General features: G+C 34.7%; 1 protein-coding gene across 1 annotated transcript in view; it reads left to right on the forward strand.

Annotated features, from left to right (window-relative positions):
* The window catches only part of EIF3E (eukaryotic translation initiation factor 3 subunit E), a 56,846-nt gene that overhangs the window by 18,227 nt on the left and 22,779 nt on the right, over positions 1-15,840 (forward strand). Inside the window, exons 6-9 of the mRNA XM_037166900.2 lie at positions 3,276-3,401; positions 4,065-4,189; positions 14,278-14,404; positions 15,399-15,500. Coding sequence (XP_037022795.1) covers positions 3,276-3,401; positions 4,065-4,189; positions 14,278-14,404; positions 15,399-15,500 — 480 coding nt within the window. The remainder of the gene's footprint in view (positions 1-3,275; positions 3,402-4,064; positions 4,190-14,277; positions 14,405-15,398; positions 15,501-15,840) is intronic.

The following is a 15,840-nucleotide window of genomic DNA, read 5'->3' on the forward strand; positions in this document are numbered from 1 at the left end:
TATTATTAGTACAATTCCTAATCACAATTTGCTCTGTTTTATTTGGTATTATTTGTCTGTTTCACAAGTTCCTAGATTTACTGCTTTTGTTAAGGACAGAGAATTCTGTGAGGCTAAAGAAAAAGATCTTACAAGTTGACAAATTTCTTTCCTTACTCTGACTTCTCTTTATATAATTGTATCAATAAATGCCTTCTAGAGTTGTCGAAATGCCCTGGTTTTAACTATCCTCTCATTTGAGCAATCATAGTTGTTTTTCACTTTGGGTAGTAAGTACCCAAGTCTCTGATTTTTCTAGTTAATGCTGGAAGTTGGGAAAATGGCCTCTTAAGACAAGGACTTTGTATCTTCCAACCTTGGAAAGAATTTTTTTCTTCTATTTTCTGGTGCTTTTTTTCTTTTAGCCTACCTAGTATGCCACAAAGTCAAGACTTCTGGCAGCTATATTGGTTGTTTTCTTGGAAATTAAATTTTTTTATTGGGGGGGGTTGGCATTGGTGTTACTAATTCAGATAATTTCTACACTTAAAAGTACTTAGACAACTTCATTTTTTAAAAGTACCTTTCTCTAAAGAAATAAAGATTTTCAGCTTATTTCCAAGATTGATTTTGAGTAAGAATATTTTTCTCTTGCTCCCATTTGTAAGCAAATTCTTAATTTACAGAATAGCTGTGGTTACCTTGCAAGTGCATTGAAGGTAATCAGTGATGCTAAACTTGTAGTGACTTATCAGAAAATTCCATCAGTTTTACTTTGAGTATTATGAAGGATTTAGGAGAGCAAAAGTTGATTACTTTGGAAATGTAAACAGCTTAAACCAGGATTGTAAAATCAGAAGCCTGATATGATTACAGGTACATGAAAAGAGCTGGTTATTCATATCATTTGTTAATGCTGGGAGTGAATTTTGAGAATGAAGATTTAGTGTCATGTTAGAGTTCTAGCACAGTAAATTTATTGTTGTTGGTCAGTGAGTGAATGTGCCATTTTGCTAAGACATGGAAACTTAAGGTAACTGCTGGAAATCCAGATATTGAAACTCTTCTAGCATATCCACCCTTGAAAGCAGGTTAGTATGAAGAGCCAACTGTAACAGCATGGACTTGAGCCAGAGTAGTACGCATGAACCTTTTGGGAATTGAAAAACTTGCACTGCTACAAAAAGCTTTTATCCTAACACATATACCGTATTCTAGTTTTAATAGTACCATTATGTTTATGTAGTATGGTTTTATAATTAAGTTAGAAAATTTCTACAAGTGATAGTTATATACTTAAAGGTTGGGAGAGTTTTTATGTTTACTTTTTTTAAATATGAAGATCCAAATTAGTTCCCAACCTTAGAAAATTCTGGGTTGGTTTTAAGCTTTTATATTCCTAACAAATATAAAATGAGTTCCAGTGTACTGGAACTCATGTGACCTGGGTAATTGAATCCCATGATCTGAACACAAATTAATATTTTACATTAAGAGCAGTCAACATATAGTCATTGGATAATGCTTAGAGATTATGGGCAATTCATTTTTTCATTTTTGTCCCATCTGGTGCCCCAAAATATTTGAAGTAAATAGGAGTTGGTTATCTCCTTTTGGGATATTGGTAGAGGCTACCAAAGCTAAGTTTTAAAAATATATGAATTATTTTACTTTTTTTTTTATTGAGATAGGTAGTAAAATCTATGTATTTGTTTGAAATTTTGTTACTGGCAAAGATAAAAATCATGTTTTAGATTTGGGATGAATACTGTCAATGTTTTACTTAACTATTTGATTTTTTTTCTTTTTTGCAGTAGCCTCTTTTCATTTCTAAATCCTTTTCTAGTGATTGGTTATTCTTTTAAATCTATGGTTAGGGAAACATAAGCTATGAAAGAACCATTGTAACTGTGATCTGAGATTAGAATTTGACTCTCCAAGTGACCTATTGTAGGTCAGTGTTGTATAAATTAAAGCTGTGTGACCCTAGAATCTACCTTTATTTTAAAAAGATTTGGTGGCTTTTAGAATACATCAAGGAATGTTTAGATGGTACCCTATTTAGAGGTGAAATGTCTTTGATTTATGCTTTAAGAAAGGCATTAATTTGAAATGACATGATGAAATAGACTTGGTAGAAATTTTTGAACATTTTTGTTGGAAAGTTATTAACACTCTATTTTAATTATTTTGTTAGAGTCTGCCCTCACTTTGGCCTTTGGTCTGGTTCCAAAATACAGCCCCTCCCCTCATCCAGCAGCTATTTGAAATAAAAAGGACTTTAAGATACTAGGACTGTTAGTGATTATCTTTTTGCAGGGTTCAAGGATTTTTTTTTTTCACTCAGAATTTAAAATGTATCTATTGTTGAGTGCATGCCATTTGATTTAAAAGTACCTTTCCTTGAGTCAGAAAGCTTGGTAATGATGATTTTTGAAGGATTTACAATATTGACTTGAAGTTTTAGATCTGATTTACCCAGTTTGATAATGTCCATTTAAAAGAGGTCTATTTCACACTGATTCTCAGATAGACAGTTTATCACATTTTCAAAATTGGGATGTGTCTTGAGTTGGTTGTGGTTTGGGTTTAACAAACTTAAAATGATAGTGTGTCCTTAAAACTGATGGCATTTTAGATTTGATGAAATATTTTAATACTCAGATTTCTTTGTAAGGATGAAATATTTTATCCTTGGTAACCTGAACAGTGATTTTATGGATTTTTATAAATAAACTTTTTAATTCCAGTGAGCTTTGATAAATGCATGTATCTACGTAACTACCACCAAATCAAGCTAAGGAATATCTTTGTTACTCCAGAAAGACCCTTTGTGACTTTTTGTAGTCATACCTTATCCTGGTTTATTCGTTGATCTGCTCTTCATTCTTAGTTTTACTTGTTCTAGAATTTTGTACATAACTCGAATGATACATGTAAGCTTGTGCCTGCCTTATTTTGTCAAGAAGGTTTTTAAGATTCATTCATATTATTGTGTGTATCAAGTTTGGTTCTTTTGTTGCTGACTAGTATAAATTATCTGAAGTGGGTTACACAAGAGCACTAATACTGTATCCTAGTTTTAAGTTACTCTTTATTTTCTGATGAAGGCCAAATATTAACGACCTGAGTATTTTTAGTATAACTAAGTTAAATGAAAACTTTGAATTAGTTTAACCAGTGTGATCCAGTAAGACATTGATAACTAGAGTTTGGGGAACAGAGCCACCTATCTTTTAGTAGGCTAGATGGATATATAGGATATAAAATATGAGTAATTATGATATCTCAAACAGGTTCCAGCGACGGATAGAAATGCTTTGAGTTCACTCTGGGGGAAACTGGCCTCTGAAATCTTAATGCAGAATTGGGATGCAGCCATGGAAGACCTTACACGGTTAAAAGAGACCATAGATAATAATGTGAGTTACACTTATTTAGGATGATTCTCTGGAATGCATTCTTCATGCTTTCTGATAGGAAAACAGTTTGTATTTTAAAGACTATGACAACAACAAAAAAACAGAAAGAAAAACTAAACTAAGATGTTTAGATTACCTTTTGTTGACCTGACATAAAAATCACAGTGGGTTGACTAGTTTCACTGAATCTCCTTGAGGAACCGTCACTTCTTTTGGCTCTTAGAGAAAAAAACTCAGTTTTCATTTTTTTATTACTGTGCTTTTTTTAATCTATAATGGTGAAAATATAATACAATACTGTTAGTGTCACATATTAAGAACTTGCAAAAAGTGACAATTTTCATCTATAATGTCTAATAAAACTGCTTTTCAAGCTTTTAGTTCATTTTTTTAAAATGTTATCGGAAAGAAGTATAATTTACAGCCTCTGTAAAAGGCTTAGTAGACATTATTGACTCTTTCTGAAAATAGGGAAATTTTGAGTGTTAGGAAGGATCATGCAGAGTAGAGTCCAGGAGATTGGACTTTGAACATAATAACCTTAGTGCATGTCTTGGTTCTTGTTTTAACTAAAATTCTAAGATATTACAGTAATGTTTATTACCTTGCCCCTTTCTCATATATTAATATTTCCTATGCGTACATTTTTTTTTGGCTCTTTAGTCTGTGAGTTCTCCACTCCAGTCTCTTCAGCAGCGAACATGGCTTATTCACTGGTCTCTGTTTGTTTTCTTCAACCATCCCAAAGGACGTGATAATATTATTGATCTCTTCCTTTACCAGCCACAGTAAGTTAATTTCACTATATAATTTTGGCTTTAATTTTATGAAAAATTTTTTAAACTTAAAAACATGTTTCTAACATTTGACTTTGTTGCTCTTTTGTCCCGTCTTCATGTGGTATGTGCTTATTTATTGAAAAAGCTTATATATGGGGGCATCTCTTTGTAAATTACATAAATGTCTAACCACTATGCTGTATACTTCAGACTAATATAAAATAATATTGAATATCAACTGTATTGAAAAAAATGGTTTAAAAAGAAAGAAAAAGCTTATGCATAACTCTTTTAAGGAAATTATTTGATAAAGGTGTACTTTAAGTCCTTTTAAAGTACTGTTTAAGTTTCGTCCCTGGACCAACAGCTTAAGTATCACTTGGAATCTTAGGCCTTACCCAGGGAACTAAATCAGAGTCTGCATTTTAAGAAGATCCCAGGTAATAATCCATCTATACATTGGGGCTTTAGAAGTAAGGCTCTAGGCCATGTTACTTGGAAGGAATATATACATCCCAGGAGATTTCTTTTTTTTTTTTAATATATTTTGTTGTTTATGCCATTACAGTTGTCCTTTTCACCTTGTCCATTCTCCTCCACCCTCTGCACCCCCTCCCCCACAATTCTGCCCCTTTAGTTTATGTCCACGTGTCTCAAGTTCTTTAGATTCTATATTTCCCATACTGTTCTTGCCCTCCCCATTATCTATTTTCTACCTACCGTCTATGCGACTTATTTTCTGTACCTTCTCCCCCCTTATCCTCCACCCACTCCCCTGTTGCTAATCTTCCATGTGATCTTCATTTGTATGGTTCTGCTCCTGATCTAGCTGTCCTCTTAATTTGCTTTTGTTTTAGGTGTGGTTCTTAATAACTGTGAGTTTGCTGTCCTTTCACTGTTCATCTTTTTTATCTTCTTTTTCTTAGGTAAGTCCCTTTAACATTTCATATAATAGGGCTTAGTGATGGATGAACTCCTGGAATTTGATCTTATCTGAGAAGCACTTTATCTGCCCTTCCATTCTAAATGAAAGCTTTGCTGGGTAGAGCAATCTTGGATGTAGGTGTTTGGATTTCATGACTTGGAATACTTCTTTCCAGCCCCTTCTTGCCTGTAAGGTCTCTTTTGAGAAATCTGCTGACAGTCTGATGGGAACTCCTTTGTAGGTGACTGTCTCCTTAGCTCTTGCTGCTTCTAGGATTCTCTCTTTCATTTTAATCTTGGCTAATGTAATTATGATGTACCTTGGTGTGTTCCTTCTTGAGTCCAACTTCTTTGGGACTCTCTGAGGTTCCTGGATTTCCTGGAAGTCTATTTCCTTTGCCAGATTGGGGAAATTCTCCTTTATTATTTGTTCAAATAAGTTTTCCACTCATGGCTGTTCCTCTTCCCCTTCTGGTACCCCTATAATTCAGATGTTGGAACATTTAAAGATGTCCTGGAGGTTCCTAAGCCTCTCCTCATTTTTTTTTGAATTCTTGTTTCTTCATCCTTTTCTGTTTGGTCATTTTTTTCCTCTTTCTGGTCCACTCCTTTGATTTGAGTCCCAGTTTTCTTTCCATTACTATTGGTTTACTGTGCATTTTCATTCATTTCAATTAGTTGAGCCTTCATATGTTCCTCCAATTTGTGACTAGAATCAACCAGTTCTGTGAGCATCCTGATCACCAGTGTTTTGAACTGTGCATCTGAAAGTTTGGCTGTTTCTTCATTGCTTAGATTTATTAGCTCTGGGGCTCTGAGTTGTTCTTGAGCCATGTTTTGATCTGTTCATGCCTGTTATGTATGAGGAGTGGAGCCTTAGGTGTTCACCAGGGCGGGACCACCCAGGTCGCTGTTTTGTGACGCTGTATGTGGGGTCGGGGTCAGAGAGGGACAATGGTGGTCCCCTCTGCCTCTTCCCGCCGCTGGGGCCTGCATGGTCTGTCTCATCGCTCACTCCTTCACAGGTTTATCTGCACGCAAATGTGTGACTGTGGTCAGCCCCCAGTGAGTCCACACTGCCTTGCGGCCTCAGTGGGTTCGCCTGCTACTCCACACCTAGGATCCACCCACGGCTGCTGGCGCACCTGGGTTGTGTGTCCAGGTCGGTCCGGTGGATCTTTCCTGTCCGACCCAGCTCTGCTGCTGGCTCTGCCCCTCTTACCAGTTTGGCCGAAGGGTTCGTTGTTGTCAGACTTCTGTATAGATCAGTTTTCTGTGGTTTGGCTGCATATTTGTTGCTAAAACTTTGTTGTGTGAGAAGGCACAGTGCTTCCACCTACGCCTCCATTTTGGCGGAAGTCCACAAGCCCAGGAGATGTTTTTTGTTATCATCTTTGCTTTTGGTGGTAAGAAATTTTACTACTTTGTTTTTAGCTAGAGATCACTTTTTAAATTTCTTCTGATTGAGATCATTGCCTCTGAATCTTGTGACCATTATTTTTTATTTAATTGGAATAGCAGAAAACAAATCTTGTTTATTTGAAGGGTAGGCTCACTTTATTTTCTAGAAAGTATCTTTCAGATACCAAAATCTAAGTAGCTTTGGTTTGTCTGTCATTCTTTTCAAGTTAAAATAGTATTCTGTGGGAAGAGCAGCTAGTTCAGCTTGCAACTCAGTGTTACAAGTGCTTTCCAACCTAAGAACCATGATATTAAACAATAGCAGAAGAGCTTTACATGTACTTCCCACTTAGTCATAAAGTAAAAAGATTAGTTTGGAAAAGTTGGAATTTTAAAAGTTAATTTGTACTGCCTAATCAAGGACATAGTTGAAATGCATTTTTTAAACTGCAAAAATAGAGTGGTGAAAAATAACAGTGACTATTAGTATAGTATGATGGCACTATCTTCATTTGTGCTGAGGTTACCAGATTTTATTTGTTTATAATCACTGGTGGTTAGCAACTTTACCAAGTGGGGCAGCAATCACCATATACCAGTTTTTGGGCATTTTCATTTGCCCACAAAGAACCCTCATGCCTATAGAACTATTTCTTTTAATAACAGAAACGGCCTGACAGAAAAATATGGAAAAGAAAACTATTCAGTATTATAGCTTTCAGTTCCACCAAAATACTGTGTTTAACTGTTTTCCCTTGTCATAGGGTCAATTAACCATTGTATTTTATTCCTCATTAGTAATGTCTGCATGGCTTATTTTTATTTTCACATGATTCTGTTTTCATATGAGAATACACCCATTTGACTTGAAAGATTGTTATCTGGTTTCATGAATTGTGTATATTCTTAAAGTAGAATAGTTACAAAGCTTGTAATTTACATTTGTATGTTTATAATCAGTATGCATTTTTCAGTTGTCTCTGATACTAGAAATTAATGAAAATACCCTATTCTTCCAGTAATATAATGTGGTTTATAGAGTATATATTAAATTGATAATTTATATATTTTAGGTTGTGTTTTCAGGGTTTTTAAAAAATATAAAAGTACTTTGGAGATACATTTTGTCCTTGAAGTGCAAGTTTAGATGTAAGTGCAGGTTAAAGTATCTTACATCATACATGTTACCATTTCTGTCATAATTTATTCTGAATCTAAAATGGAGATATTTACACATTTGAAAAACGTTGAACCTTTAAATGTAACATAATACATAAGATAAGGTATCAGGTGTAAGATAGAGCAGTGTTCTTAGGCTATTAGAGATGAGGCTTGGCCACCAAATGTAGATGTTATTAGGGAAAAGAATGCATTTGTAATGCAATGCCCTAGTTACTCTCCAGTTTTGTTTTGTGTGTGTTTTTTAATAGAGATTTAAAGTTCAGTTAGCACAAAAGTGTTTTATTTGTTTTCTAAATAAAATTTAAAGTTTTATTAGATATGGTCAAGAATTTATCCTGACTGCCATTTCTGCCTTTGTTTCCCTTATATTTTCTAATTGTCCCTGATTTTTCATGTGGGTATTTTACCTGTTTTGTTTTAGCTCAGGATGACCTCTAAGGTCCTAATCTAAAAATTAATCCTCTGAAGTCTTGCTAAGTGTTCTCCTTTTTTGTTCCTTTAGCTTGTCTTTCTGGAAGTGCCCTTTTCTTCTTTGTACCTATCCAAAGTCTGCCTGGTTTTTAAGCTCCTATTTAAGTTTACCTTCTTCATGAAGTCCTGTATATTGTATCTACCTTATATTTGGTATTAAATTATGTAATGCTTTTAAAGTAAACAAAAAACTTGACAGTTACCTTATCTGTCCTTTGAGATTATAAGTGTATTTGAGGACAATTTTTTATTCTTTATATTATTTTTAATGTATTTATTGATTATGCTATTACAGTTGTCCCATTTTTTCTCCCCTTTATTCCCCTCCACCCTGCACTTCCCGCCTTCTGCCAGCATTTCCTGCGCCTTAGTTCATGTCCATGGGTCATACACAGAAGTTCTTTGGCTTCTCCATTTCCTATTCTATTCTTAACCTTCCCTTGTCTGTTTGGTCCCTACCATTTATGCTTCTTATTCCTTATTCCTTTTCCCCATTATCCCCACTCTCTGCTGATAACCCTCTATATGATCTCTATTTCTGTGATTCTTTTCCTGTTCTAGTTGTTTGCTTATTTTTGTTTTTTGTTTGTTTGTTCGTTTTAGGTTCAGTTGCTGGTAGTTGTATTTGTTGTCATTTTACTGTTCATGTTTTTGATCCTCTTTTTCTTAGATAAGTGCCTTTAACATTTCATAAATAAAGGCTTGGTGATGATAAACTCCTCTAACTTGACCTTATCTGGGAAGCATTTAATCTGCCCTTTCATTCTAAATGATAAATCTATTCTTTATATGGTTAATAATATCTTACACATAATAGATACTTAAATTTGGGGGTGGGTGGAATATTTTGTCTTATCCTTCGATTAGTAAGTGTTCTGGCTTGCAATTAGAAAACTCTGTAGAAAAACTTTCATAAAATTGCACAATCGGAGCAGGGTTGTGCTAGAGAAAATATAAACTAAACCAGTCTTACTGAGCGAGCTATCAGGATACTACAAATTGAGAGCACAATAAATACTGAGGCTCTCATTTAAAAAAATAAATAATAAAATTAGATTTAAAAAATAGGAGTGGTATAGCCTCTGTTCTTAAAATAGTTTATAACCCAAACAAATAACACAAGAAGTAGTGTAAAGATATATTTAAGTTCAGTTGTATTGTACATAGTAAACACACTGTAGGTGTAACAGCTGTCAGTGCAACCTAGAGAAGTTAGAGGAATCCAGTGAAGATAAAAGTTGATGTGGTATTTAAATTTCAAATGGCAGTGAAGGACATGATAAGGAAAAATAGTAGAACAGAAGAGCACAATGGGCCTGTGTAGGCAGTTAACCACGTCTGTGGACTTGCTTGTATTTGAACTAAATACTGTATAATTACTGATTTTACAAGAATGTGAACTAAGATAACCTCACAAGAATCACCCTTAATTCCTATTCCCCTCGTATACACATACATGTACATATATACACACACACCTGTGCATACATAGGAAGGGTCACTTCTGCCGCAAAAGGTAGGAAGTCCTGGGTATGTTTGGAAGTCAAGAGCCATGTTTATGCTATATACCAGGGGTCTGCAAATTATGGACCATGGACTGATAAATCTTGCCTAATGCCTTTTTTCTTGTGCCTTACAAATATTGGAATGGCTTTCACATTTTAAGTGGTTGGGGGAAAATGAATAATATTTTATGATGTGAAAATTATTCACATGGAACTAAAGTTTCAGTGTCCATAAATTTTTATTGGAACATAGCCATACTCATTATTCTGTATGCAGTAGTACCTCCTTATCCATGGGGAATGCCTTCCAAGACACCCAGTAAATACCTGCGACCATAGATACTGAACCCTATATATATAGGGTCCGGCAGAGTAAGGCCTGCTGGAGTGTGGTTGGTAAGGTAATAATATGGGTATAATTTATAGTTTTAATGTGAACATTTTGCCTAAAATGTCATGGTATGCTTGATTGTCATAATGTTATGTTACAGATTTACATGCCTGTGATTTTGTAATAAAAAGGGGGGCATTGTTTGTGCCAGACCCTGTATATACTTTGTTTGTTCCCATACATACATACATACTTACTTACTTATGATGAAGCTTAATTTATAAATTACGTAGAGTAAGATTAACATCAATAATAATAAAGTGGAACAATTAGAACTATGTAGTGAAAGTTACATAACTGGTTTTGGGACCATTATTAAATTAAAAAAAAAGTTACTTGAACATAGGCACTGCAGTACTACAACAGTACATCTGATAACTGAGATGGCTACTGTTGACTAATGGGCAGGTGGAATATATATCCCCTCACCCCCCTCACTCCCCCGCCCACCAAACGCCCGCACGCACACACGCACATACACACACACAGTGTGGATATGCTGCACAAAGGGGCAGTTCACTTTCTGGGTGGGATGGAGTGTGACAGCATGAGATTTCTTCACAATACTAAGAACAGCATGCAATTTAAATTTTCTGAATTGTTTATTTCTGGCATTTTTTATTTAATATTTTTGGATTGTGGTTGACCACAGGTAACTGAAACTGCAGACCGAAATCACAGATAAGGGGGGACAACTGTATTATCTTTGGCAGCTTTTGAACTGTATGGCAAAGTTAAATTGTGACAGAGATCATACACTGTTGAACTCTTTTTGTCTCACTGCTATTCTGTGCACTATGAATCCTAGTGATGCTGCAGTTACACCTAGATGGTGTTTCAAGTACTGCTTATCAACCTACTGCAACGTTTTGCTTTTTTATTACCAGTGTGCACTCATCATGTCAGAGCAAGAAAAGTGGACTTCAGATGTGCTTTTAAGGCACAGTTGGGTGGGGATTATTTTATGTCAAATCAGAAAGCAAAAGCATTGAATTTACACTATAGGTAAGCTAAAGGAATACAATATACATCCACATTAGCAACTATACGCACTCATCATAATATTCCCACCGACAGCAAAACAACCGTCAAAAAAAAACTAGGAAATTTAAGACTATTTTATCACTAGAATTTTCTCATGAAAAATTAATGAAAATGGGGTTTCAACCGAAATAAATTTCAAAGTGGCTGTTTGGTTAGCCAAGTAAGGAAAGGTATTTACCAATGGTGATTCAGTTTCATGTTCAGTTGCAGCAGCCAAAAAAATATGTCTAGAAAAAATAAAGTTGTTTAAAACTACTGGCCTTTCAGTGAGAACAATTGATTAAAAAACAATGCATATGATTTTTAAAGGTTTTCCTTGGCTCTTGATGTGTCCATATATGTTACCAATATGGCTAAATTGTTGATTTAAGGGATCTGGTGGATTTGAAGTGCCTAAATGATATGCCTCTGAATAGTCTGTGTGGAACAATGGTAGGTGAAAATATTTTCAAAGTTAAGAAAACACTACTTTAGTACAGCCTGAGGTGGAATCTGCTAAGTTGTGCTAAAACTTTTGGTGGTTAAATATGTGTGGAGGAGAAATAGGCTTAGTTGGAGAAATTTACAAAGCAAGTGAAAATGTGAGGTGTTCACATATTGTGGTTATTCATCACTATGTATATACTTTGTAGAAAATACTTTAAGGTGTATTATTGAAACATTAGAGCCCACAGTTCTGTATTTGCTCTCATGGACTTAGCTGTTATCAGTCCATGAATTTCTGTTAAAAATAAAGTATCTTGACTTTTCCTGCTACTACATAGCATTTGGGTGGCTTTACAATGACAGTTAAATAGTGACTTTTTTTTAGCTCGAGGTGTTTTTGTTCTTCTGAACAAAAAAAATTGCCCTCAACCACTATTATTGTGTCCTGAATGGCTCTGGAAAGTAACTTTCACTATAGTCTAGAGAATTTTTTTATGAATTCAACCTAAAATTACAAAGCAAATTAGCACATATATGTAAAACTTATATGGCAGTAATCATTTGATGACTAACATAGTATGAATTACAAGTAATTTCCAGCTGCTTTATGCATTTTTTTTGTTCTTTCAAAAGTTAAAAGAAAATGGGACTTTCATTCCCAGATTTGCAGTAGATACATTTTTCGAGCTCAGAATACAATTCCAGAAAGTTTTTACAAAAGGAATTTCCGTATTTCAAAATTCATTTAACTGTGCAATTGAATTGGAAGTGATTCATCTGCAGTATAATATGTTAAAAGGCAATATCAAAAAAAAGAATGTAGCAGAATTGTATAAATTCTTGCCAAGTGACAAATAGGCTAAATTAAAATCATATGCTTGTCAATTAGTCGGTATTTGCTGGTACCGATGTGCACAAAAAAACATTTTTTTAAAGATTAAATATGTAAAATCTCATAACAGATCAGCATTAACACATAAATATTTGCAATAATTTTTAAAGATAGCACTCTCTGACTTTTTAACTCAATTAAATGAGTATTCCTAATAAAGCAATTTAATTCTTCTCATTAGTAGACCTGTATTTATTGTTACTAAACTATTACACTTTTTACTTGTATCAAGAAAATATTTTGAAAATTTATTTTCTTATGATATAAGTACCTCCATAATGATCTCAGTTTTGCCTGTTGCCCTACAAACCCTAAAGTCTTCATTATCTGGCCCTTTACGTACATTTTGTTAACATCTGCCATTATGTTTGCAGAAAGCGAAAGTTGGTTTCGGATTGAAGCTATCTTCTAGAAAAACAATGAAGATTGTTTTTTCTTTGTGGTACAACGATATAAAGTTTATTAAGTAAAAATAAATCTTTAACATCATAGACAATGAACTTAACAGTTTTTATCATATATGAATAAATTTATGGTAGAGTTCCATAAATGCCCACCTAATTACCTTCTTCAAAATTGATATTTTAAAAAAAGAGTCATGTTTTCTTGAACTTGTATGTAAGATCTCTGGTAACAGTGTAGAGATAAACAATTGTTCTGAACCAAGAGTGTAGTTTAAAAATTTTTGCCTGAATCTCAGGTTTAATTCTTCAGGTAATAAAACTTTTAGCTGATTTGGTTGGTTCTCTTTCCCTAGAAATTGTTTTATTCTTGAGTGTTGATTCTTTTCATACCTTGCCTTGTTTAGAGAGGATTTAAGGGGGTTCTAAATGAGACTAGATATGTGTTCAGTTACTGTCAGATTCTAGGGTCCTCTAAAGAGTTCAAACATCATTTTATGGAGTTTCTACAATTATATAAAGATTTGTGAATATCATGGTCTGAGGTAACTCAGGAGTTAAGTTATCTGAGTTATCTGAGCTTGACCTTGAAGACTAGCTAGAATTGAGGTTTCAGAGTTTTTATATTTGGGAGAGCAATCATTGTGGAGTGAAAGGAAAGCAGGAAGTAGCCCATGAAATGGTGGGAGATGATGCTTGGATGGGTATGTTGGGCTTGATTTTTCAGCTAAGAGAAATAGGCTTTACTGACAAATATTTCCAAGTTTGTCATAGTGCTGGACACTCTGAGGTACTTATTGGATATAAATTGGGGAGCTATTTAAGGAAACTTGAGCAGAGAAATACTGGATAAATACCATATGACAGAGGGTGGCCAGCTGCAGATCATCAGAACAGCAGGATTTGCTAAACATTAGCCAAGGCCTAGTTCTCTATGTGTAATTCTTTTCTAATTCCCAGCATTTCCAGTGTAACCAAAACCCTACAAAACTGTAATAGTGTGTCTCTGTAGTTTCCTGTTTTTTATTTCCTCAGTACTTTAATTTGTGTAAGTGCCCAATTTTCTGATTATAATGAGTGATTTGCACATAGAAGTTTTTCACACATTTGTTCTAATAGGTGAATGACTGAAAGTTATAGCTTAGCAGTCTTTTGGAATAAACTGATGGCGTGTATAAGGGTCTTCCAAAAATACTTTTTTACTCAGCAGTTATTATTTACCTTTTAAGTGAGTGTCACTCCAAATGGGGAATATCAGCTGGCATTCTTATTTAGATTTCTGCTTCTTTAGCTCCTTGCAGGAGATGGCTGTCATAGTACTCATTCTTAAATGTTTGAAGTCTTAGGTTACTTAATGCTAGATGGGCTCTTGGCTTGTTTTCTTTAAATCACAGGTGATTATAGGTCTAGAGAAACTGGTTAACTTATTGATGTTAAATGGGCTTTATTTTTTACTATAGGTATCTAAATGCAATTCAGACAATGTGTCCACATATTCTTCGCTATTTGACTACAGCAGTCATAACAAACAAAGATGTTCGGAAACGCCGGCAGGTGCTAAAAGATCTAGTTAAAGTTATTCAACAGGTAAAAACTAAAGTCTTTATTGATTTTTTTTTAACATGCCAAACTTTAGGTTTAACCTTTTTTTCTCTCAAGTACTACTCTTACTTCTTAAGGTAAACATGTTTTAAAAATAGGAGGAAGGTATATATGAAGAGAGAAGAGCCCTAAATGGACATTTACTGTCTTTAAATTCAAGATATACTTATGCTATGTGTGGTATGAACACTGCTCTCTGCTAGGTGGATACCTAATGTACATTGTATATTAGTGTTGCTCTTATCGCAAAGAGTGAAGGAGATCTGGAGCCTAGAACCCTTTGTTGGGAGGTAATTACCTACATAATTCTAGAGTAGTGACCTTTACATAGAATACAATAGTAGTAGTTTCCAAGTTGTGCAGAAGCTGCAGCTTTATGGGTTCATTTAGTGAGTTTCTCAGCAATAACTGTGGGTTAGGGAGAGAACCTAAATATTTATTTGATAGAAGAATAAATAAAAAAGATAATTTCAGCCCTGGCTGGTGTAGCTCAGTGGATTGAGGGCAGGCCTGCGAACCACACTATTGAGGTTCGATTCCCACTCAGGGCACATGCCTGGGTTGCAGGCCAGTTCCCAGCAGGGAACTTATGAGAGGCAAGCATACACTGATATTTCTCTCCTCTCCTTCCCTTCCCCTCTAAAGATAAATAAATACAATCTTTAAAAAAAAGAATTTCATTCAGTAGGGTATAATTTTATTCACTTGGGTTTCATCCTTTATTAAGGGACCCTCTTTGGCAGTAGAGGAATTTGGGTGCTTTCAGAGTGGTTCTAGGATAAGAATTAGAGAACTTGGTCTGGAAGGCATTAAAAGCTGAAAGTATGGCCTAGAATCAGGATATGAGCAATTGCTTTGAGAAGATAAGTGTGAGGAAATTTGCTGGAAATTAATGGGAAGGGAGGTTGGGATGATCTAGGGGCAGTCTACTAAACAGTGTTGAATGATATCCAATTTTACCTTTGACTTTATTTTATAGGAGTCTTACACATATAAAGACCCAATTACAGAGTTTGTTGAATGTTTATATGTTAACTTTGACTTTGATGGAGCTCAGAAAAAGCTGAGGGAATGTGAATCTGTAAGTATAAATTTTTACTTATAAATTAAAAACATTCTTAAATTTGTATATTGTAAGAGTTAACCTTGCAGTGTTTTATTAAAGTAATTACATCAGAAGAGTATATTAATTATAAAGTGGCATATTTTTTAGAAATGTACTCAAGTGAAGACATTATTTAAAATTTTTAAAAAATATTTTATTTATCTCTAGAGGGGAAGGGAAGGAGTCAGGAAGAGAAATATCAGTGTATGGTTGCCTCTTGTGCATCCCCTGCTGGGAAGTGGCCTGCAACCCAGGCGTGTACCCTGACTGGGAATCGAACCACGATCCTTTGGTTTGCACGCCCATGCTTAATTCA

Source organism: Artibeus jamaicensis, unplaced genomic scaffold (genome assembly GCF_021234435.1).
Source record: "Artibeus jamaicensis isolate MK-2021 breed Jamaican fruit bat unplaced genomic scaffold, CSHL_Jam_final scaffold_916, whole genome shotgun sequence".
Classification (NCBI taxonomy): domain Eukaryota; kingdom Metazoa; phylum Chordata; class Mammalia; order Chiroptera; family Phyllostomidae; genus Artibeus; species Artibeus jamaicensis.